At 46.1% G+C, this 23909-nt stretch overlaps 1 protein-coding gene and 1 long non-coding RNA gene across 2 annotated transcripts; both read right to left on the bottom strand.

Annotated features, from left to right (window-relative positions):
* Nucleotides 1-4926: 4926 nt before the first annotated feature.
* On the bottom strand, nucleotides 4927-21122 carry HIF1AN (hypoxia inducible factor 1 subunit alpha inhibitor). The gene is made up of 8 exons (XM_003125588.5): nucleotides 20926-21122; nucleotides 20402-20652; nucleotides 16852-17000; nucleotides 13382-13527; nucleotides 12182-12288; nucleotides 11698-11761; nucleotides 11347-11457; nucleotides 4927-10488 (listed from the first exon to the last, which is right to left on the bottom strand). The coding sequence occupies exons 1-8, from the start codon at nucleotides 21100-21102 to the stop codon at nucleotides 10444-10446; spliced, it is 1050 nt and encodes a 349-aa protein (XP_003125636.1). The 5' UTR covers nucleotides 21103-21122; the 3' UTR covers nucleotides 4927-10443.
* A 1072-nt stretch (nucleotides 21123-22194) lies between these two features.
* LOC102158751 (uncharacterized) lies at nucleotides 22195-23853 on the bottom strand. Its single transcript, XR_307758.4, has 2 exons — nucleotides 23814-23853; nucleotides 22195-23710 (listed from the first exon to the last, which is right to left on the bottom strand). It is a non-coding gene; the product is annotated as an uncharacterized LOC102158751 (long non-coding RNA).
* Between the last annotated feature and the right edge of the window lie 56 nt (nucleotides 23854-23909).

Raw genomic sequence — 23909 nt, 5'->3', positions numbered from 1 at the left:
GGTTGTGGGCTCGACCCCCGGCCTCGCTCAGTGGGTTAAGGATCGGGCATTGCTATGAGCTGTGTTGTAGGCAGGCAGCTACAGCTCCGATTTGACCTCTAGCCCGGGAACCTCCATATGCTGTGGGTGCAGCCCTAAAAAGCAAAACAATAAAAAAATAAAAACAAACTGTGTTGATTCCTTAGTGAAAACACAGTAATGCTATAGGTTCCAGGTTCTTAAACATGACTATCCTTCATTCAAAGTTCTCCAGGGTTAAAAGATGCTTAATAACAACTGATGCTGCCCCATGTATTTTGGTGGTTGCCTCCTCAGATGGCTGAGGTGGCAAAATAACCAGGAACATTGATTGGGCTCCTGGCTGGATTCTAAGAAGGGACCCAGAAATTCCTATTTGTGGTCTCTGAAACCCCTATCACAGGGCCTCCATTACCTAAGAAGATGGTCACCCAGCCCACATCCCTGAGATTGATGCACTTTGTACCTAACTGCATTTTCTCAGACATCCCCTCCTAGGCTGCCATATACCCTGACTGGGTGGTACATTTCCTTGGCTCCATCTTGAAGATCTCTGCTTTCTTTTTACATTTTTCCTTTCTGGGAGGAGCCCAACTCTTAGAGACAACAGTTGGTTGAATGTAGGACTTTTCTATCAACTTTGACTTACAGTCATACTTCCTAAGGTTCTCCTGGCAGAACTCTGGTTTCATCTGTTCTATCCACTCTGCCCCTCCTTGACTGGTTCTTCCCTCTATCACTCGGCACCTACTTCTTGCTTCAAACTCACTTCTCAACATCATGCTTCTTCAACCACCTCCATGCCAACTAGATGACCAGAGGACCTCTGCTCCATCTCCAACATAGTGGAGTCCTGCCCCCTTATCCCATGACTTTTCCATACTCACACTCTCACTCCTTTAGGGCAACTGAGCTCACCCTAGAAAAGGGAATTTTTTTTTTTTTTTCTTTTTCTTTTTGCCTTTTCGAGGGCTGCTTCCCACGCATGTGGAGGTTCCCAGGCTAGCGGTTGAATCAGAGCCGTAGTCACTGGCCTACGCCAGAGCCACAGCAACGCGGGATCCAAGCCTCGTCTGCAACCTACACCACAGCCCACGGCAACGCCGGATCCTTAACTCGCTGAGCAAGGCCAGGGATCGAACCTGCAACCTCATGGTTCCTAGTCAGATTCGTTAACCGCTGCACCACGACAGGAACTCTGGGAATTCTGATATTATTTGTTCACACTGAGGCACAGACAACTGAGTCTCTTTTATGCTGCATAAAATAGATGCTTCCTAAGGGAAAAAGAAAGCAAACCCGTATTTATTGGGCAATAGGCACTCAGTTTCACTTGTAATGTCTCATCCATTCCCAACAGCCACATGAAAGGGCCTGTTAAGAAAGCAAAGCTCAGAGACATTACGTAATCTGACAGTCTCAATGTTGGCTATGGTGAAACCAACATCCATAGAACTCCACAACCTATGCTCTTTCTCAGCACACTGCTTTTCCTTCTTAAATCAAAATAAAATCCTTATCAGTAAAATGTTGGCAGAATGAAAGGACAATGTCTGGGTGGGAAATGCTGCTTTACTATTTCCTGCTGGAAATGTAGGAGGCTCTTATCTGCGAACTTCAGTAATTCTATGACCCACTCACTCTGGAAAAGCTTCCCTAAACCCTCATCCCAACCACCTCTCAACATACAGTGCTCAATTTACAAAGCATTTTCACATATATTGTCCCATCCACCCTGCAAGGAAGGCAGTAGTAGTATAACCACCTTTAAAGATGAGGGGACTGAAGCACAGAGACAAATGTCACCCAGCCTGTAAAAAGGACATCTAAGATTTACACACAGGTTCATGCCCCTGAACCCTGCGTCCTTTCCACTTAGCAGCACAGTGTCCTTCCCAGATACCCTCCTGCCCTATTCCCTTTGTTCTTATGGGGATCAGGTGTAACCCAGAGCCTAGGTCTCTGCTTCTGCTCCTCCAGACCCCACCTGAGCAAAAGCATCTCTGTGCTCAGCCCTGCCTTCCACAGACTTCCAGTCTCTTCCACAAGCTGGTGATCTTTTCCATTTTGCACCCTCCACCCCCACAGAAGTCATCTCTTCTGTGATTCCACTTCAAGCATCATTATCTTGAGAGAGTAGGACCAAAAAAGCCCAGCTCTCCAAGCAGTAGATACTGGGTCTTCATAACAAACCATTTCCTGAGTGCGCCCACTGAATTTGGTGCTTTAGAATCATCACAAGTACTCATTAAAAACGAAAAAAAAAAAAAAAAGAGAGAGAGAGAGAGAAACCAAATTCTCATAGCAGTGCTGCAAGCCATGTGCCATTTTCCACCCAACATGGTGAGTGGCAGAGACCTAGGGACTAAATTTAGGATATGAGGTTACAGTTAGAAAGTGGCCAATAGGAATTCAAACCCAGGAATCACACTTATACTTCCATTCTTGCCAAGACATCATATAAACCCTTGTAGGAACAATGACCACACTGATTGTAAAGTGGGTGCGGTTTTGCTCAAACATAATCAAAAGCTCAATTCAAAAACATGGAGGGAAGCTTTGCAAGCCTATGGTCCTGCTGCCTCTAGACTAGCACGATAGCTCTTTGCTCCTCTCATCTCCTGTGTCTCTGCTTACTGCAACCCCTTCACGACTGCTGTACCATCAGCTCGTACACACTTCTAGTGCCTTTTATCCCCTTGGTGGCAGCAGGTCTGATGTCTTCTACGTTCCCTGACAACATGTTTCTTTTTTCTTTCTTTGTCTTTTTTTTTTTTTGGGCCACACCTGTGGCATATGGAAGTTCCCAAGCTAGGGGTCAAATCAGCTGCAGCTGCCGGCCTATGCCACAGCCACGCCAGATTCAAGCCACATCTGTGACCTACACCACAGCTCACAGTAACATAGGATCCTGAACCCACTGAATGAGGACAGGGATAGAACCCTCATCCTCATGTATACTAATGGAGTTCGTTAACACTGAGCCACAACTGGAAGTTCTATTTCAGGTATTTTTAATACCATAAAAAATTTAGGAAGATTACTCCCTAGTGATGGCAGTATGAGAGTCCTTGTGAGCTGGTGTCACTGAGCAGGGGTAGAGACTGCTAACACGAGCAGAAAATCTATGCTCATACCTCTGCTCTGCCTATGACTTGACAACAAGACTTGCTCTGGGAGTAGAAGCAGTACTTTTTTCAGAAAGCTGGATGGGGAAGAGAAGTAAACGGTCTGGAAGCAAGGGCTGGACCGCCAGAAGCCAATGACAACCGAGCCTTTGCTCAGAACAGTCACCCTGCTCAGTCTTTCTTTACATACCTTACGTCATATAACCCTGGCAAGATAGGGTTATCCCCACATATATGAAATTGAGTTTCAGGCAGTTTGTCATTTGCCCAAGGTCACACAGGATGAAGGTCTAAGATTCAAAGCTAAATAAAAGCCTTCATTCTTAACCATTACTCCATACTGCACCCTTCACTATACATTCAGGAAGTAATAAAAACCTAGCCCCGAAGCAGCTTGGATTTGGAATCATGAATCAGAGCTTCCCTGAAGCGCAGGATTGACCTCAATGACCAACTGATTAAGCTTTAAGCAAACTGAATAAACACAGTAACATTCTCTGGGGGAAAAGAGAAAGCTTCCAAGCCCAGAGCCCAAGAGATGACTGCAAAGTGACTACAGAATGGCCTGCAGTCCAGAGATGGTGTAGCACTAGCTAGAGAGGGGTCTTCTTCACCCAAGGGGCTGGAGACCACAGCCAGAGGCAAGAGGACATGAGTGGTTAGAGGGAAGCCGAAGAGAGGCATGGCTCACATGGGGGTGAGGGGAGCAACTAGGGGTAGACTATCAGTGTGGAAGAGGCTGAGAATTTCAGGCAGTCACCTCGGGCTGGTGACTGAGAAACTGGATCTAGCACTCTTCCAAGCAGGGTGGCAGGGTGAGACTTCAGAGGCCAGAATGTAGTCTTCCGAGGAAGCAGTGAAGGGGTTACAAATGAGCAAGTCCAATCTATCTGTACTCCAGGACAAAAGGGCTGACAACCAAAATGATTTTCAAAAGTTTCTGTGGCTAACCTAAGGGTTGTGTGTGTGTGTGGGGGGGGGGGGGGTGTCTGGCTCTTTCCTAGGAGTGATTTGTGAAAACCTTAAACATGGAGGAATAGAGTGCTTGCTTTGGGATTGGGAGAGAGACAGAAGCTAGAGGAGAACCATGTCTTTTACTACTCACCAATTCCTGGTTATCTTCCAGATACCAGCTTAGACCTTGTGACTTCTTGCAGGAAGCCTATCGTGAACGCCTGAGCTTTCAGATGCTTCTCCTCCGCCGACCTTGTAACAGATTGTCTGTTCGACACCCCAGTGAACTGGGAGCACATGGGTAGAGACCAGCACTGGCTCTAGAACAGAAATGCTCAAGGCTCCACAAATGATAGCTCTTAAGACCTCACCTTTAAATTTTTCAGAATTCTCTTCTGAATGCCCCTCTCACATAGAATAGTCTCAACCCATATATAACTTGAATACACAGAAGGGCATGAAATAAAACTGAACCATAGGGGCCTGATTTGTTTCACAGTATATGAGGCTGGCAACAGCTTCTCCAGGTGTAATGGGCACATTCAGCTGCCTTCACCCACCTCACAGTGTAAGAAGGGCTCACACCTGCCAGCTTCTCATGGTGGCCCTGGGCTGGTGTGGACAGTGGGAAAGGCTGGCTGACCAAGCACAAGGCATCAGACTCTTCCCTGTTTCCCTCCCTCTCAGGGGGGTTTAAGTACGAAGGCTCTTCTGTTTGCCCCCAACTCAATATGAGTTTCTCCAGCATAATTTCCTTATTTCCCCCTATGCTTCAGAGGGAAGGAATCACTGAGATCAGGTTTCTGAATAAGCCATATAATAAATGTAACAACCACCACCACAGCCATTTATTAAGTGCTTTCCAGGCACTGTGCTAAAGCTTTACAAACATTGTTTCAATCAATTCATCAGCCCTGAGGTAGACATTTTCAACACCCCCCTTCCCCTATACACATAGCATTACAGTTGAGGAAACTTGAGGCTCAGAGAGGTCAAGTCAATCAACAAGGTCAAACCCAGCTGGTAAGTAGCAAAGCTAGAAATCTGAACCAAATACATCTAACTCCCAAATCCATGGTATAAACACTATAGACTGTTTCTCAGTGAAGTTAAAGACACAGGCTCCTTCTCAAAATACTCCTGAGGAACAGATTTTAGGTGGCGAAGAAGTTAAGGCCCAGTTTTTTTAAACGTCTTTAATCAGCTATTGTACTGAACATTGGAGGAGTGAAGCAAGTCTGAGTAAATAAGCTAAGCACTGGGTCCCTTTCTCCTGCTACCACACCTTCCAAGGCCTTTTTCATCTAAGACCTCCACTCCTGACACATGACTACTCGATATGCTATTTTCCTTCCATCAAACAGTGAAATGCAGAAGTCAGCCAAATTTGGTGACTTGGAGCATCACCAAAGACACCTGAGAAAAATTAGGCGACATTCACAAAACACCCACCATCCCTGAACTGTTGGACGCTAAGGCACACAGATGCATTAGACAGAAACACAAAATTCAGTTCTCCCCTGCTCCTGGCTTCCCAGGCCCAGCCTCCCTCCCAGGGAGTCTCCTGCTCAATCTCCCCTTACTGGTTCTCCACTGCCTACAACTCTCTACGTTCCCCCCCTCACTCATCTCTGGAGGCCCAACCACAGATTTCTGGGCCTCAAGGCTGCTGGTATTTGAGGCTTCACTTCCCAGAAATGCATCAAATGTGCTCATCAGGGTTCCACTGAGGATCCTAAGCCCTATGAGGATTAAACAAACTGGCTGAAGACTAGCAGAAAGGGCCCCCAGAGTGAGAAAAGCTAAAGCAGGATGTACAGAAGTGACAAAAGAATAGCAACAGAGCAGACACAGAACAGATGGACTAACCCAGAGTAAATAAAATATTGCCGATCAGAAAAGGAAGATGAGAGTTCCCTTGTGGCACTGCAGGTTAAGGATCCAGCATTGCCACTATAGTGGCATGCATCACTGCTGTGGCGTGGGTTTGATCCCTGGCCCAGGAAATTCTACATAAATGCAGGTGCAACCAAAAAAAAAAGATGAATGGATCCTAAAGAAAATATTTAACCACTTGCACCCATGGAACTTCTGAGGAAAAATGACCTTGGTGAAGGGGCTGCTGGAGAGACCAGGCAGAAGTAGGAAAAACTGGGGTGCCCTGGAAAAGGAAAATGGTACATCTCTTCAGAGCAGGCAACTTGAGAGGATACCAGAGAACTGGGCAGGGATTTGTGGGTGGGGGGAGCATTGGAGGTCCCAGAAAAAGGGAAGACAACATGGACAGAAAACCATGGCCTCTGGAACCTCATGATCACTTCTGGGTGCATCCCAGTATTCACCCTGTTTGGGTAAAACTGGTCAGAGGGCCATGCCCTGCAGTCCCACCAAACCCTGCACTGTATCTGAAGGGGAGAAGACCCACAGGTACGGAACTTCCCAGGAGAAGACACAGCCCTGTCCACAGAAGTTCACATTCTGAGAGGAGACAAAGTACCGCCACTGCTGCCTCCAATCCTTGAGGGAGCCCAACAAGTCACAAAGCTGAGAAACAAATAATTGATGCAAATACTGTCCTTGATGTTTGAAGAGATGGATGAGAGGTGGGGTGACACGGAGACCTAGGAAGATCCAAGTTGGGCCTCTCCACACCGTAACGCTCAGCCTGTTCATCTCATCACCTGCTCACACATTTGGGAAGGGGTGGGGAGTGTAAGAACAACGTTGCTGGGAGGCCTAGGATGGAGAGTCCTTCCTGGAGGGCCCAGGGGCTTGGGGGGTGGGAGTGGAAGCTGAGCTCTGCTCCCTCCTGACCTTCCTCCTCTCTCAACAGTCTCTAATCTTGTCCTCACAGGATACACAATACATGGCTTCATAACCTCTGCCTGTTTTGTGTGGTTTCCTCTCCAATTAAGCAGAAGCTCCTAGAGGATAAAGAGCAGGTTGTCTCCACACCCTGCAGTGTTGGAAAGTAACAAATACTTGCCACAGGTGGGGTATTTAGTGTTGATTATAAAAATATTTTCCACAAACATCAAACACATGTCAAAACCATTCTACTGTCATTCTTTGCCCTATCACCTGCATTTGACACCTTTCTGTTTTTGTTGGTTCGGGCCTCTAGATGTCTGTTCCATCAACCACCTCAAACCGGAGACTGGGCCCACCTAATCTTTGTTAAGAAGCATCAGTTCAGCCTGCTGTGGGGACAAAGAGAGGGTTTATGGCCCCAAAGTCTCTGAAGGGCAGGAAGGTCTCCTCACGTTGGGCTGGCCCATTGATAAGGATCCTTCCCCTGTCTCCTAACAGATTCAGATTAATGATTGCTCATTCCTAATTGTCAAATTTCTTTTCCTTCATCCTGTGTCTAATCACCAGTGACAGAAACCATTACGCAAATGAGAGCAGACGACTTCCCCCAACTGTTCGCGTTGGTAAAAACCTTGTAATTTAGAGCTCTGATTTGTAGGGGAAGCTGGTCTCCCCCAGGCATCCTGGGCATCTGCTCAACTGATGCCCAGAACAGCCCCTCCTCCACCACCCAAATTCCAACCCCCCAACAAATATTTGACTTCACAAGACAGTAGCTTCTTCTGTACCTGCTGGTGTAACAAACAGGCGCTTGCAACATGGCTAACCCTCATCCAGGCCCATCTTCCCTTGGTATGTCTGCCTTCCCACTGCCAGATAGGACTAAGCAACAGAGGAAATGTTTCCCCCGCTATGAGCAGTTTGAGCTTGAACAGCCCTAACCTAGGTATGTGAAGGAAAGAGCCTCAATCACTTTCATTTGGAGAAATGGAGGCAGAACATGCATCAAAAGTTCTTAGTATCTAGATCCACATCTTCAATCCTATAGATGCAGAAGCCTACTGGGAGCAATTATGGGACCTATTCAAGGACACACAAGTAATTCAGTGGGATCCAGAACTCAGTTTCCCCAAGAAGTCTTTAGCTGGAGCCCAGAAGAGCATTCGTCTTGAGCTATACCTTCTATATTGTTTTGGCCTAAGTCTATCTGCACTAGATACTGCTCAGTAGGTGAGACCTGAGAACAGCCTATAGTCCAAAGGAGGTAAGGTAGGAGAATCAACATAGTTTGGTGGAAAAGAGCAGCAGGGGGGTTTGTAGCCAAACAGTACTAGGAGTGAATCCTGACTGACACTCATCACTTATTTTTCAGCTGTAAAATGAGAATACCTACCTTGCAGCATAGTGAAGGATAAAGATAAAAGCACTAGGTACGTATGAAGTGTCTATTAAGTTGGGGTCGCTATTATACTATCCAAGGATCAGGACCCATTTGTGAAGGACCCTCCCCTTCGGTGTGGCCTGTTAGCATAGCACCCAGAGAGGACCAGCTGAGTAGCACATGCTTCCCTGCCACCCAACACCCACATCTTTAAGGAATAAGCCAGGAATGCAGCAGACCTGCTGAGGAGAAAGAAATAATCTGCTATCTTTCCAAGTGTGATTGTGGTCAAGTTTACCGTCTGCCTTGTTTTCTGTGCTGCGGTCCTTTCGCAAAAGAGATGTAGGGAGGGATGGAGATCACTGCAATCACATTTTCCAGCATTGGCTATATTTGAAAGAACTACACTTGAGAAGGTACCGTGTTTGCACACCCACACTGCATCAGAGACCCCCAGGATGGGGTACTAAAAATAAACACCCCTCCCCAAAATACACACAGGTGCACACATGCACACACACGTATCCTCTCAGTCGGTCAGTGCACTGTAACTGTAAACTGAGCTGTGGGGGTAAGGGCCAAAGCTCAGACACTGGAAGTAAACCTTTGGCCAAAAAAAAAAAAAAAAAAGGAGAAAAATGAACCCAGACACTTCCAATTCCTTTTTCTTTCCAGAGAGTAGGGGCATGGAGATGGGGATGGAGGTGAGGAGACGCAGGGCCACCACACTGCCCAATTCCAGGGGACCCACTTTCACTGAACAGCTGTGACAAATGGCCCTTTGAGTTGCGCAGTGCACAGCTGCCTCGCTGTAAGCTGCAGCCCTGAGAGGGGTTCCCGTGAGTAGCGATTAACAGAAAAGGAAGTTCAACTCCATGCTCCACAAGTTGCCCTGACTTCTGAGGGTGTTGTTGGAACACTGCAGTGGGGTCTGACGGAGGCGCTGGCTTTAAGACGCAAGGCTACATTTTTGCCCTTGCCATGAGGTGGATGACAGGGTGGTGAGTTAGATGCCCAGGCTTGACCCCATTTTGTCTACTCGGCCAAGAAGCTCGGCAGACGTAGAGGACGTGGCCTGGCCCGAAAGGGTCATAGGACCTGCAGGCTCTAGCCAGTCAGCCTCAGGCAGGTTGTAGTGAGACCTGACCAACACCCAATGGCTAAAAATGAGTTTAAAAGCTTTAGATCAGGCCAGGCAGTACTGCCTTGGGGCTCCCGTTGTATGTCCCACTGCACGAGGTGAAGTAGTACAAACATGGTAAGGAGAAGAGGCAGGCCAGTGTGGACACACATGAACACACACAGGCACACACATCCACACAGAGGCTTGCACTCCTAGAACCTAGAGAAGCCACTGCTAGGAGGGCTCTCCTGACACCCAGGACAGAGAGCAAGAGCTGGTGCTGGAAGAGAGAAGCTTATGTGTCTGTAATCTGGAAGCTATGCACAATCCTTGGTTCCTGTGTCCCAAGGCGCTTTTCTGTGTATGGCTTGAGTTTGAAGGTCCAAGTTGGAACCCAGTCTGATTCGCTCTCCTAGGACACTATCTAGGCTCTCAAAAGCAAGCCACCCTCCCGCTCCTCAATGGAGTCCCAGCAACCATCCTCACCAGCCTGGAACCTCACTCTGGGAAACCTGGGAGGGGGGCAGACTGACTGCATGGTTACGGTACTGTGGCCCTGCAGCCCAGATGTAGTGGGTGTACAAGAGGCTCTCCTCTCTCTCAGGCTGAGGCACTGAGGTTGCAGGAGACAGAGCTGAGAGCCAGAAGTGGCATCCTGACCCAGAGGGGGAGACCAAGGAACAAATACATCCACGCGTGTGCACGCACACACACCCCGAGGTCGACAGACTGAAACACAGACATGATGACAACCGGAAGCTGGGGACTCCACACACTGAATGCAGGACTTTAGGGGGCAGAGGGGGAAGGTGCTGGGGCACAGGGGCAAGGGTAAGAAGTCCCTCCGAATGGGAGTGGAGTGCCAACCACCCTGCCTTGCCCCGAACACCTGCCTCCAGGGCCATGGCAAGAGTCCAGTCCATTAAGTGCAGCGTGCAATACTAGCGCTTGGAGTCTCCTGTCCTCATCAATGAAGCGGTGTGGACGGGCTAGCAGTCACCTGGCAGGAGGCCTCGACTCCTGGCAGGCTAGTTGTATCGGCCCTTGATCATTGTGTTCAACAAGGGCCCCACCTGTGAAAAGACATGAGGAGCCAGTCAGAACTGCCTGTCCCCTGGCCCCTGGCCCCAGAGCCGGATGGGGTGCATCTGGAGGCATAGATGTCCAGCCAAGGTCAAGGACAAGGCTTTCATTTAATCTTGTAAAGCCTCCAACCAACTCTCTTCCTGGAGGTCAACTCAGTTCTGTGGGGCATGGCCCTCTCCTCTGGGTCCATCTCTCTTACCTTCCCTCTCACAACACCCAACATCTGTAAGCAGCACCAAACTGACAGAAAGTCAGAGGAGCTAATAATCCCCAAACAGCCCAGACTGTTTGTCTGCATGTTTCATTAATGTGCCTTAAGAATGTTAAATGGCTCTACATCCTGGAAAGGTCACTTGGAATGGGGGCTGATGCTATCGCCCACCCCCACGGGTGCTCTGGATGCTGAGGCTGTCCCCAGGACGGAGGCAAGAGCACTACAAACACAAAACCTCCCTCATTTACCCAATGGGCCACTGGCTCACCTGCATGGGAAGCAGGTCTAACCATTATCTAGAGCAGCCTTGGCACAGCTGAGAGAATGTGAGGAGATGTGTTACTGTACGCTTCCCGTTCCAGAAGAATCCCCTCAGGGGTCCCCAGCTGGCACACAAGCCCCATGGGGAACATTACTACTAGCATGGAACAGATTATAATTGATCCGCCAGTCAAACCCAGCTCTCACCAGAAAATAAGGGTTTTCTAAACATACCCATAACCTCTAATGGAGAGAGAGGACAGCAAATACTGAAATAGAAGAGCTACAGACAATGTGACACCAATCCTGACTTTTCCTGGTCACTCTGCCCAATGAGCCACAGGAGTGCAACCTTGGGGCAGCCACATACCTCTTGTGGGTTCCCCAAGGCCTCTCCAAGCATCTTCTCAATGTTCCTCATTATGGCCACTTTCTGATGGGCTTTGAGAGGATATTCAATTCTCTTAGGGGTGGGGGCCCCCTGCAAAGGAAGCAGCAGCTCAGGAAATGTCTTTAGCAGGCTTCAGTGTCACCCACTGTTCCTAGCACCATCTTCCCTTAAGAAACCCAGTTTAACCCCATCCCTATTCATCTCCCCAAAGACCTTGGGATCCTTCCAGAGATATCCAACCTCCCTGCCCTGCCCCAAATAATTTATTATATCTACCTCACACCAGTCCCATCTAGTAAAAAAAAAAACAAAAAAAAAACCCATATTCACCTTATACCAGAAGTTCACAGTGATGGTAATCCCCCCATTTAGTAATGACTCTATGTGATGCCACCTGCAAGAAAATAAACAAGCTCCTGTTTGCCACCAGTACTTTTCAGAGGGAGGGAACCTCTGAAACTGGGTAGAGTCCAGTTAAGGGAAATAATTAAGATAGTATCTTCACACTCATCCTATCAAACACACCCTGGGGCTAAAGGCAATCACGTTCAGTCTCCAAATACCAAAGAGCCAGTAACAGTTTTTCCAGCTTCAAATCTGGGGAACCTCTTTGGACTTGAGGAACTGTCATGTCTAGAGACATGGCTGTCATTTCCCCCACATCCAGTATGCTTACCATCTGGATATGCCAACCTGCCTGTCTATTGCCTAAGACCAATCCTGCCATAACTCAAAAGAAAAGATACGGATAAGGCTTTCCAGGGCATGCAAAAGAAAGCTCCCCAGAAAGCCCCAGTCCTAGCCCCATCCTCACCAGTACATTGGGATGTAAAGAACATCACCAGGGCCAACCACTGTCTCGTAACCAACCACGTTCTGGAAATTGGGGAACCTCTCGTAGTCAGGATTGTCAAAGTCCACCTGAGAGGTTCAAGAGAAGAAAAAAAAAAAAAAAAAAAAAAATCAGTCAATCACCAAATTTTTAATCAGTTACTTTGGTAATCAAGAAAGATGCCTTAAAAAGTCTTTAGAATTTATATCTGGCAAAGACACAACATACAATAAACATACACAAACTCCTTCTCCCTCTCTCAGACAATGTTAGAAGGCAGACATTGCTGAATGTTAAATGATAAAGAATTCCAGGCCTCAGTGCTCCTGAGGTCAGAAGATCATCATCGGTTTGCAAGACCAAGGTACACCTGCTCATGGCATGTAGAGCTGAGCAATTAGGACTCACCTTTCACCCAAACCTTCAGAAACGTGCTCCCAAACACATATTCTAACCAGCAAGGACTCCGACAATGAGGTAGCTAAGCAGTCCTCTCCTCAAGAAAGGAGAAGAGGAGTTCCCGTCGTGGCGCAGTGGTTAACGAATCCAACTAGGAACCATGAGGTTGCGGGTTCAATCCCTGCCCTTGCTCAGTGGGTTAACGATCTGGCGTTGCCGTGAGCTGTGGTGTAGGTCGCAGACGCGGCTCGGATCCTGCGTTGCTCTGGCTCTGGCTCTGGCTGGCAGCTACAGCTCCGATTAGACCCCTAGCCTGGGAACCTCCATATGCCGCAGGAGCGGCCCAAGAAATGGCAAAAAAGACAAAAAAAAAAAAAAAAAAGAAAGAAAGGAGAAGAGCTCTCTGGTTGGCCACAAAGTCAACACATACCTCACTGAGATCCAGAAAAGACACTGACATACCCCAATTCTATTTATCCTTCTGTAATCAAAAAGAAGCACCCATGACAAATGAAAACATTATTAAATCCAATGGAGATGTACACATTTTGTTCCATAAATTTATAATATAATCAAACAGAGTGACCACAGTCCACCAACATCAGTGATGGGGTCTGCCCTAAACATCTGGGGTCCACCACAGGGAGCTGGAATTTGCAAGCCATACAGTGAAATTATCTTCTGAGTTTGTTTAAATCTGGCATGCCACCACAGAGAAGGGGAGACAGTCCTGCCTTTGATCCCAAAGGAGTTCGACACCTTCCTCAGACCACATGAACTCACCTGGCTCTGTCTGTCACACGGGTGATGAACAGGATACGGGTAGAGGCATTCAAACTGATCCGGAGGGAACAAAATGCATCGCTTGTAGCCTTTTATCTGAGCAAAGAAGTTCTGTTGCTCATCATAGTGAGCAGGTGTCACATTTCCTAAGGGAAGAAAAACATTTTCTAATTAGGAGTGGTAGCTCTATTGCACAGGCTGGAAGACAGGCCCCAATGCTGAAGAGAAACCCAACCTGCCCTCTAAGCAAAGGGTTCCAAATCAAAATTTCAAGCAAAATCAGGGAGACTGTCATTATGACTCTGAGCAAATTAGGTATCATACTTTTAATGGGTGATATAAGTCTAGCAGCAAACAACACTGGCAAAGCGTTTACCATCAATTAGCAAAGTAAACTTAAATGATGCCTGTGCCCTTAATGGAAGCAACTGCACATCAAATGACACAAATGCAGAGTTCCCGTCGTGGCTCAGTGGTTAATGAATCCGACTAGGAACCATGAAGTTGCGGGTTCGATCCCTGGCCTTGCTCAGTGGGTTAAGGATCTGGTGTTGCCATGAGCTATGGTGTAGGTCGCAGAGGAAGCTGGGATCTGGCATTGCTGTGGCTGTGGTGTAGGCTGGTGGCTACAGCTCCAATTGGACCCCTAGCCTGGGAGCAGCCCTAGAAAAGGCAAACAAACAAACAAAAAAACCAAAATGACACAAATATGACAAAATAATACACTCTGCATACAGGTATGCCCTGCTTTTCAAAAGTTCACTTTATTCCACTTTGCTTTTACAAAGACTTACATTAGTACCTGTCTTTGCTAACAATAACAACAAGAAACCAAATGGGATTTTCATTTTTACCAAAAAAAAAAAAAAAAAAAAAAAGCACAAACATCACTCAGTGCTTTGCAGCAAGCCATTATATTAGCACTGCCGATCTCCTTCCCTGGCAACTACACTCAGCATCTCAGCATCAAGCCAGCATCTCTCAGTATCAAGGCACCATAGCTTTGAACTGTGTCTGTGAGCATCTGTGCTTATCTCAATTTACACTGTGCATCCATTAGCGAGATGCGTCCTAAAGTAATTGCTTCTTTTACACCATCTCAACTTACAGAAGGTTTCGCAGGAATGCTCTACTTTTGGGTAGCGGGGGGAGTCTGTACTTGCACTTTTCTTGACTATGGGAAGCAAAACAAGCTAGAACCAACTGAAATGACTGATATCAATAATGCATGCACAATCTTCTTTGATAGAGTGAACTAGTCATTTTAAGTTGAATGAGTATGTACTCGCTTTGGGTAGCTCTTCTACAGCTCAAAGATACTCAAACTTTGCTCCACTTCAACACACCTATAGGATGCACTCCTTTAGATCAGCACCAGAGTTGTTGACTCTCATCAAGGGGAAGCATATCAGATTCCTGAAGAATGTTGTATACTTTCAATAAGGCAAATTATTTAAAATGCCATCTTGAAATAGTTCTGCCCAAGTGTATGTATGCTCCATCCACTATAACTGGAACTGCATCTGATGTTTATCCTTTGCATAATCCTTGAGAGCTCAAGGGCCCTCTGCAGGGCATGGGGTTTAGGAAACATTCCCAGGTCTGCCTGGGCGAGCCAAGACGCTGCCTTCCCGAATGCAGAGAGTCCAGGCATATCCTCAAAGGAGATGTGTTCTCTCACCTCTACCTGAGGGATCTGCTTCCCTGTCCTCTACCACAGGACAGAAAGGGAACATAAAAATTCAGAGTCAAGTGGAGTTCCCGCTGTGGCACAAAAGCATGCCACCATGCTTTTGGTGGTGTCTCTTCAGTGCTAGGATGCAGGTTCGATCCCTGGCCTGGCACAGTGGGTTAAGGATCTAGCATTGCCGCAGCTGCAACACAGTTTGCAACTGTGCCTTGGATCTGATCCCTGGCCCAAGAACTCCATATGCTGCAGGTAAGGAAAGGGAAGGGAAGGAGAGGGGAGGGAAGAAGGAAGGAGGGAGGAGGAAGGGAAAGGGAAGAAATTCAGTCAAGTAAACAAGAACCGGCTCTCGGCAAGTCAACCAGGAGTTTCAAAATGGCAGGTTAAGGGTCAGTTCATAAGCCGCAACGCTGAAAATGTTTATTAATACTGGCAGCAAAGGATATAAATGTGAAGAATCAAAGAAGAAGAGACTTCAGAGCCCAGTGATGAATAACAATCAATAATTATTCTGCTACCTTGTTCAATCCAATTTACTCACCATTTACTAAATACAGACTATGGGCGGGGCACTGAGCTAGGGACAGAAATAAAAATAAGAATAAGACGATGACACTGGCTGGTAAAGCCAATGACAATGGAGTTTAAAGGCTTCTCTTTTTACTCAAAAGAAATAGTAGTCACGTATTTGCTTATGTATGCATTAACTCCTCTAGCAAGGTACAAAAGCAACTAATAACATACAGTGCCTCCAGGGAGGGAAGAAAACTGGAAGGCTGGAAAACAGAAGTGGAAAAGAGACTTATCACTATTTACCTATTCATACCTTTTGAATATAACCCCATGAATGTATCATCTGTTCAAAAGATAAGGTTCCTGGAGTTCCCGTGGTGGCGCAGTGGTTAACGAATCCGACTAGGAACCATGAGGTTGCGGGTTCAGTCCCTGCCCTTCCTCAGTGGGTTAACGATCCGGCCTTGCCGTGAGCTGTGGTGTAGGTTCCCGTGTTGCTGTGGCTCTGGCGTAGGCCGGCAGCTACAGCTCCGATCGGACCCCTAGCCTGGGAACCGCCATATGCCTCGGGAGCAGCCCAAGAAATAGCAAAAAGACAAAAAAAAAAAAAAAAAAAAAAAGATAAGGTTCAACTTATACTGGAAAAAATGTTCCCTCTTCTACTAGGATTAAAAAAAAAAAAAAAATCTTCTGAATACAGACAGCTCCAATAGAAAAACAGCAGGATTTTAGAGCTCCTTAATATCTGTGTATATGCACTCACACAGCAGCTGAGGAAGGAAAAAGGAAACCTTCTTTTTAGAGTGCCTGAAACCAGCTTAAAGATGTAACATTTGTTACATCTCACTGAATCTTCATAGTTCATTATATCACTGTGTTCCTTTTATATTCAGGAGGCTGAGACTTAAAGTTACACGACTCGGAGTTCCCACTGTGACTCAGTGATAATGAACCCGACTAGTATTCATGAGGACTCAGGTTTGATCCCTGGCCTTGCTCAATGGATTAAGAATCTGGCGTTGCTGAGAGCTGTGGTGTAGGTCACAGATGCAGCATGGATCCTGTGTTGCTGTGGCCGTGGTGTAGGCCGGCAGCTACAGCTCTGATTCGACCCCTAGTCTGGGAACTTCCATGTGCCGCAGGTGTGGTCCTTAAAAAAAAAAAAATTACATGACTTGTTCAAAGTCATGGAGCAAATAAGTGGTGGAGAAAGGATTAGAAATCTGTTCATAGGACTCCAAGCCATGCTGCTTTCTGAAAGATTTCTTACCTTCCATGCCAATGAGCAGCAGGTTAGAGGTCAGCTGTCCCCAGCCACGCTTTCCCTGTTGCTTATTAATCCAGTTCCAGTTAAAACCCAAGAAGTCCATGACAATCTTCCTGCCCACAGTGTCATTGAGTGTTTGCTGCAGATACAACCTATGTTCCCCAAGAAAAAAAAATCCCATTAGCGCATATACACTGTCCCTGGCATGGCCTCCCTACCCCTGGAAATCCAAACCCAAGCCCACACCAGCATTTCCTACAGAGAAGAGCTGCAGTCATGGGAACCTCACAGAACTGAATCCTTAGCTATCCTTCTCTGAGCTCTGTTCAACCCCAAATTTTGTATTTTCAAGAAGTGATTCTTAACCTTTTCTAGGTCACAGCATGAATCCTTTCAAGAATCGGGGGCGGGGCAGGGGGGGCAGAATCCAAGGAAGGTTCCCCATAAAAATGCACACACACATGAAACTTTCATTTAATTTCACAGGCCTTAAGGCCTGCCCATAGACCCTAGAATGAAGGGACTCTGCCTTGTTCCAGAAACTCTCAGAGCCCAAGACATCCTCTTCAACCCTTGACAGCTACTGTGGCAGATTGTTATCACTGTTTACCAAGAGCTAGTTCTCTCCCTGTGGAGTCATTCTTCTGTACCCCCTTGAAGCCAGGCTTGCTTATTTAACTTGCTTTGCCAATAAAATGTCCACAGAAGTGACTGGTGCTGCTTCCAAACCGTAATTTTAAGAACCAGTACAAACTACCACATCACTTTCCCTCTGCCACAGCCACTTCAAAGTTTCAGTCAGCAACTACTGGAGCAATCTGGGTCCCAAACTAGAGAAGATATAAAAATAGAGTCTCCAGGTCATCTGAGATGGACATGTAGCATGAGTGAGAAATAAACCTTTGTTGCTTCAAGTCACCAAGCTCTGGCCCGAACCCTAGTTTATCTTAACTGATTCAGCCACCTATCTACAGCAGCCATCTATAGCAGGATATCTCACCCAGATTTCTGCAGACCTAAAGCTCCTAACATGTCTGAGGAAGGGCAGAAGCTACTTGAGGGATGTGAAGACCCAGACACACCTGGTCAAGCCCTTGATCAAGAAACATTGATTAGGAGACAAACATGAAGAAAAGTAACAGAAACACTCCCTCCTGGTCCTGAGAACATTACTTCAAAAGGCTCAAAGGTGGACTTCCCGATGTGGTACAGGGGGTTAAGAATCTAACCACAGCTGCTGAGGTCACTACAGAGGCACAGGTTTGATCCCTGGCCTGGCACAGTGGGTTAAAGGATCCAGCATTGCTGTAGCAGTGGCAAAGGATTCAATCCCTGGCCCAGGAACTTCCATATGCTGAGGGTGTGGCCATTTAAAAAAAAAAAGGCTCAAAGGTATCTCACTGCCTGAAATTATGATGTTTAAAGCAACATTAATTAAAAATCTTGCTAATTTGGAAACAGCTGTCTGTCTGGGGACAAGAAACCCTCAAGACTCAAATGCAATCTTGCAACTCTCCTTAGAAATTATGATGTATGTATGTTCATACAAATATTTTTCAAGTAACTTTGAAAGAGTCAGGAATACCCCCCAAAAATGAATCTAAGCAATCCTATTAAAACTTAACAGTCAATGCTCAAAATAACATAAAGAGGATCCTAATACTCTTTACCCCAGAATCATAACAACCTGTACGTAGTTATATAATGGAGTTGGCTGGTGCTAAAGTCAGCTGGTAGAGCAAAACTTTTACACAGTAAAAAAAAAAAAAAAAAAAAAAAGTTTCCTTAAATCAGTCATAAAGTACAGATTACATCCATAGCTCATACTTAGGCAAAATGCTCACTATGGAAAGCAAGAAACTTAAAGTGACTGAGTAACCAAAGGATTCATGCGTCTCATCTCATGCTCATTCCAGTGCATACATTCATTCAATAAATAGATTTACACTGCACCAGCACCATTTAAATCAATCTCTCTTCTTAATTGGGTGCATGTGCATAAATGCACATGTATGCTATGGTAAACTTGAGGACATTAATAATGTCTGAGATGGGTCAACAGAACCAGTCTCTATAAAACATAAAGAAACAAATCAATCATAGTTCAGATCCTAGAAACTATTTTGGTCAAAGTCCTATCAAGACAACTGCTAAGGAGTTCCTGTTGTGAAGCAGTGGTTAACAAATCCAACTAGGAACCATGAGGTTGCAGGTTCAATCCCTGGCTTTGCTCAGAGGGTTAAGGATCTGGCGTTGCAGCAAGCTGTGGTGTAGGTCACAGACGAGGCTCAGATCTCACGTTGCTGTGGCTCTGGCGTAAGCTGGTACTACAGCTCCGATTCGACCCCTAGCCTGGGAACCTCCATGTGCCACGGGAGCGGCCCTAGAAAAGGCAAAGGAAAAAAAAAAAAAAAAAAAAAAAAAGACAACTGCTAAGAGTCAAGAAGCTAGGGGGGAAAAAAAAGGGAGTTCCCGTCATGGTACAGCAGAAATGAATCTGAACAGGAACACAGGAACCATGAGGTTGCAGGTTAGATCCCTGGCCTCACTCAGTGGGTTCAGGATCCGGCATTGCCATGAGCTGTGGTGTAGGTTACAGACGTGGCTCGGATCTGGCATTGCTGTGGCCCTGGCCTGGGCCGGCAGCTGTGGCTCCAATTAGACCCCTAGCCTGGGAACCTCCATATGCCACAGGTGTGGCTCCCAAAAGACAAAAGACGGGGGGGGGGTAATTTCAAATCCTCTCACTCTGCCACATTTTGCTAACAGGGTTAGGAAAAAAACTGAGGCAGGAAAATGAAGAAAAGCCCAGGGTTGGGCACCAAAAGTGACAAGGAGCTGGTTATTCACCATGAAGTACTCAGTGACTGCCAATTTCCCAGAGACAATGTTATAGTGTGGGACTGAATGCTGTCTGGGACCTACAAAAGAGGCAGCCCTCATAAAGAGATCAAGAGGGAGTTAAGGAATCAGCCCTGTGTGTGGGTGTTCTGTTTACTATCAATAAAATGCAGGATATCAATATTCCTCACCCTCACCTGTACAACTTTCCAGCCTACACTGCCTCCAGTGCCTTAGGACAAAAGCTACAAACCCGCAATCTCAAAAAACCCAACGACAAACATTTTTAATTGCCCCCTTGTAGCATTTTAGAAAAACCTGAATTAGTTGCCCATATTTAGACGTCAAAAAGACTTTAAATAAACATCCTGACTTCTGACTTCTTATGAAAAATCAAACTATCTGGCAACACTGGACTGCACTCCCAAATGAGAGTCAAGTAATGATTTCTCACTCTGAATAGGACATGTGCCTTAAGCTTCATCATGGTTTTCACCCCAACGACTTCACTCATTCCATTCACCCCCGCCCCCACCCAGATTCTGCTAGGTAATTCCTGACTCTCATTGTATGGATACGATAAATTTGAGAATCGAAACTCACGTCTAACCATTCCCTCATTCCTCAAGCTAGAGAACACATCCTCAAATAAGTACAAGAAAGGAAAATGGATGCCCCACATCCAATGGAAAACCATGATCTGGGAACTTACCTCTCTTCACCTCCTCGCCGCTGAATATCCTGCAATTTCTCAACAAACTCATGAAATTTCATTTCTTCCCTGTTGGACCTTGGCTTAAAGTTCTGGAAATTAGCCATCTTCTTCTCATCGTAGTACAAGAATTTGTGGGTGCTGGCACTGTACACAGAGAAGTCTCCGTTGCCAATATTCTCTTGCAGGTATTCCAGGTCCCATTTTAGGGCAGGATATACAAGATTTGTGTCGGTCAGCACCACAGGCTCCTAAGAAGGAAAAAAAAAAACAAGTGAAGTCGTGCCAAAGAGTTGATGGGTTTTGGTCCAAGATTCCAACAACTTCCCAACTTCAAAATAATTTCTCCTGTTAACAAGCACGAACCCCGCAAGTCCCATTTCTCCTCGCTTCCCTCTCCATCTCCCTTTAGGCCCTACTCCTCAGCCCGGCTAGTCCCACGCTTCCAGCACCGCTCGCCTTTGACCTCTCCTCCCATCCTGGTCCCTTCCCCCTCCTTGTTCGGACACGGCCCCGCCCCCTACCTCATTCTCGATAAGCTCCTCCGCCCGGGGGTCGCTATGACTCAGACGCGGGATAGGCCGGGTCGGGAAGCTGTAACTGCGCAGCTGGGACTCATCCCAGGCGGGGCCGGGGGCTTCAGCCTCTTCCCGGGGTTCTCCTGAGCCCGAGGCCGCGAGCTCCGCCGCCGTCGCCGCCATCTCCGCCGCTGGGGCCGGCCCCACCGGAACCGGAAGCTCCGCCCATTCCGAAGAAAAACAACGGAAACCATAGAGATAGGCTGCGCGCGCGCGCGCGCGCGAGAGAGAGGCCCAGAGACACTAAGAACGCGGCGCCGAGTCCTGGGGGAGCGCCTCCTAATGGTGACCTACAGCTCTACACCCTACAATCGGCCCCGGAAGACGGGGACTAAATATTATTCCCACTGATTAGGGGTGATCATTGGGTTAACCAACTCACAATTTTTTTTTTTTTTTTTTTTTTTTTGCTGCAAGGCATACACAACAGGCAAAGAAGGAGGCAAGTTTAGTGAGGCATTAAATTTTACACTCATGGATGGGGAGAGACACAAACTTGACCTACCTAAGTCAGAAGGAAAAGCAAAGAAGAATGGAAAAGCGATGGATAGACGTTGGGCAAAGAAAGGTTGCTCTGAAGGCCTCAGCAAAAGATATATGGCAAGAGCCCAGGAGTCACTGGTGAATTCCATCAAACATTTAAAAAAGTATTCTTTTTTTGTTTGGTTGGTTGGTTTGTTCGCCTTTTAGGGCCGCACCCACAGCATATGGAGGTTCCCAGGCTAGAGGTCTAATCAGAGCTACAGTTGCCAGCCTACACCACAGCCACAGCAACGGCAGATCCAAGCGGGTCTTCCACCTACATCACAGCTCACAGCAATGCCGGATCCTTAACCCACTGAGCAAGGCCAGGGATGGAACCCACAATCTCATGGTTCCTAGTTGGATTCGTGTCTGCTGCACCAAGACGGGAACTACTAAAAAAGTATTCTAAAAAAAAAAATTGGAGTTCCCATCATGGCTCAGCAGAAACAAATCTGAATAGTATTCATGAGGACGCACGTTTGATCCCTGGCCTGGCTTAGTGGGCTAAGGATCCAGTATTGCTGTGAGCTGTGGTGTAGGTTGCAGATGCTACTCGGATCCCATGTTGCTGTGGCTGTGGTATAGGGCAGCAGCTATAGCTCTGATTTGACCCCTAGCCTGGGAACCTCCATACGCTGCAGGTGCAGCCCTAAAAAAAACAAAAACAAAAAAACAAAAAAAGCACGTGAATAGATGCTCAATATCTTTAATCACCAGGGTAATGCAAATCAAAACCACAATGAGAAACCATTTATACTCACTAGAATGGCTATGATAACAAAGACAGATTAATAACAAATGTTGGTGAGAATGTAGAGAAGTTTGAACTCTCATACACTGCTAATGGAAATGTAAAATGGTGCAACTTCTTTGAAAAATAGTTTTTATAGTTTTGCACAAAGTTAAACACAGAATTACCCTATGACCCAGCAATTCCACTACTGGGTTTATACCCAAGAGAATTAAGAAAATACATCCACACAAAAACTTCTACAAGAATGTTCATAGCAGCATTGTTCATAATAGCCAAAAAGTTGAAAGAACCCAATGTCCATCAACTAATGAACATATAAACAAAATGTTATATATCCATATAATGGAATATTATTTGGCCATAAAAAGTAATGAAGAAATGAAACATGCTACAACATGAACAAACCCTGAAAACACTAAGTAAAATAAGTCAGACACAAAAAGCCACATATTGTATGATTCCATTTATATAAAATGTCCAGAACAAGCAAGTCCTCAGAGATAAAAGGTAAGTTAGTGGTTGCCAGGGGGTGGAAGAAGGAAGAATACTCTATGTGTATATAGGGTTTCTTTTGGGGGTTGAAAAAAAAGTCTTAGAATTAGAGAGTAGTGGTAATTGTGCAACTTTGTAAACATATTAAAAATCACTTTATTGTCCACTTTAAAGGGATGAATTTTTTGGTATGTGAATTATATATTAATAAAAATAAACAATTTAGACCAACTCTGTTTCTTTACCAAATTAGTCAGAAATTGCTATTGATTGAATACAAATGTCATCCAACCATTCCGAACTTTTAATTAGATGCTCATTTACAAGAGGGCAAGTTGCTGTGAAGCAGTTCTTCCTCCAAATTCATATACCGAATACTACATAACAGTTCTTATTGCGCTGATAAATATGAGAATGTCTTTAATTTTGGGCTCTGCTCCAAATAAAAATCACCCTAAAAGTTCCTGGAAATATCAGCATATTTATACTGTGTAAATTAAATCCCATTTAAGTACATAAAAACATTCATATGCAAACCATAATGCCCCCTATTCTTTTGTTAGGCTAGTGTTTGTTAATTGTGGTTTGGCTTTAAGTGAAAGCCAAGTCCTAGCAAATCTGAGGCAGGTTCAGATGATAGGAAAGGTTGAGGTAAACATGGACTGAAACTGAAGAACCAGTTCGGCGCCGATTTTTGTGTTGCACTGTACATCTAACAGAAGGAGGTAACTAATCTAGAAAGCCGAACAAGAACAAACGAGACCAAGGGCTGAATTTCAATAATGATCATGTTGGGAAATGGAAGGAGAAACGGCCAGTGAAGGAGAGGAAAAAGGCAAGCAGCTAGAGATTAAGGAAGGGTCATTTTACTTGTAGAGCTCCTGGGAAAGGTGGGTCAGCCGTCCACCTGTGATGCCCCGGTTCTGAGTTCCTGTTATCCCTGGATGCCTCTGATTTCAACTGAGGGAGAAAAAGGACACAACAATCTTAAATGTCAAAGCAATGGTTGGCTTGTTTTTCTCTCCTTCCTGCCCTCCCTCTCTGCCTCAATCCATCCGCTCACCTTCCCCCGGGCTTCCCAGCACCATTTAAGCCACGCCCTTATGGAACCTTTGAGATGTTTCTCCTTTATCGTGTTTGGCCCAGCTCAGCCGCCGTG

This window comes from Sus scrofa, chromosome 14, assembly GCF_054392235.1.
Source record: "Sus scrofa isolate SSC_HxYL_T2T_F1_AM1 chromosome 14, Sscrofa_HxYL_maternal_Yorkshire_Landrace_v2.0, whole genome shotgun sequence".
Classification (NCBI taxonomy): domain Eukaryota; kingdom Metazoa; phylum Chordata; class Mammalia; order Artiodactyla; family Suidae; genus Sus; species Sus scrofa.
Note: the sequence above shows the minus strand (reverse complement) of the source record. Positions and strands in the feature narration are given on the sequence as shown.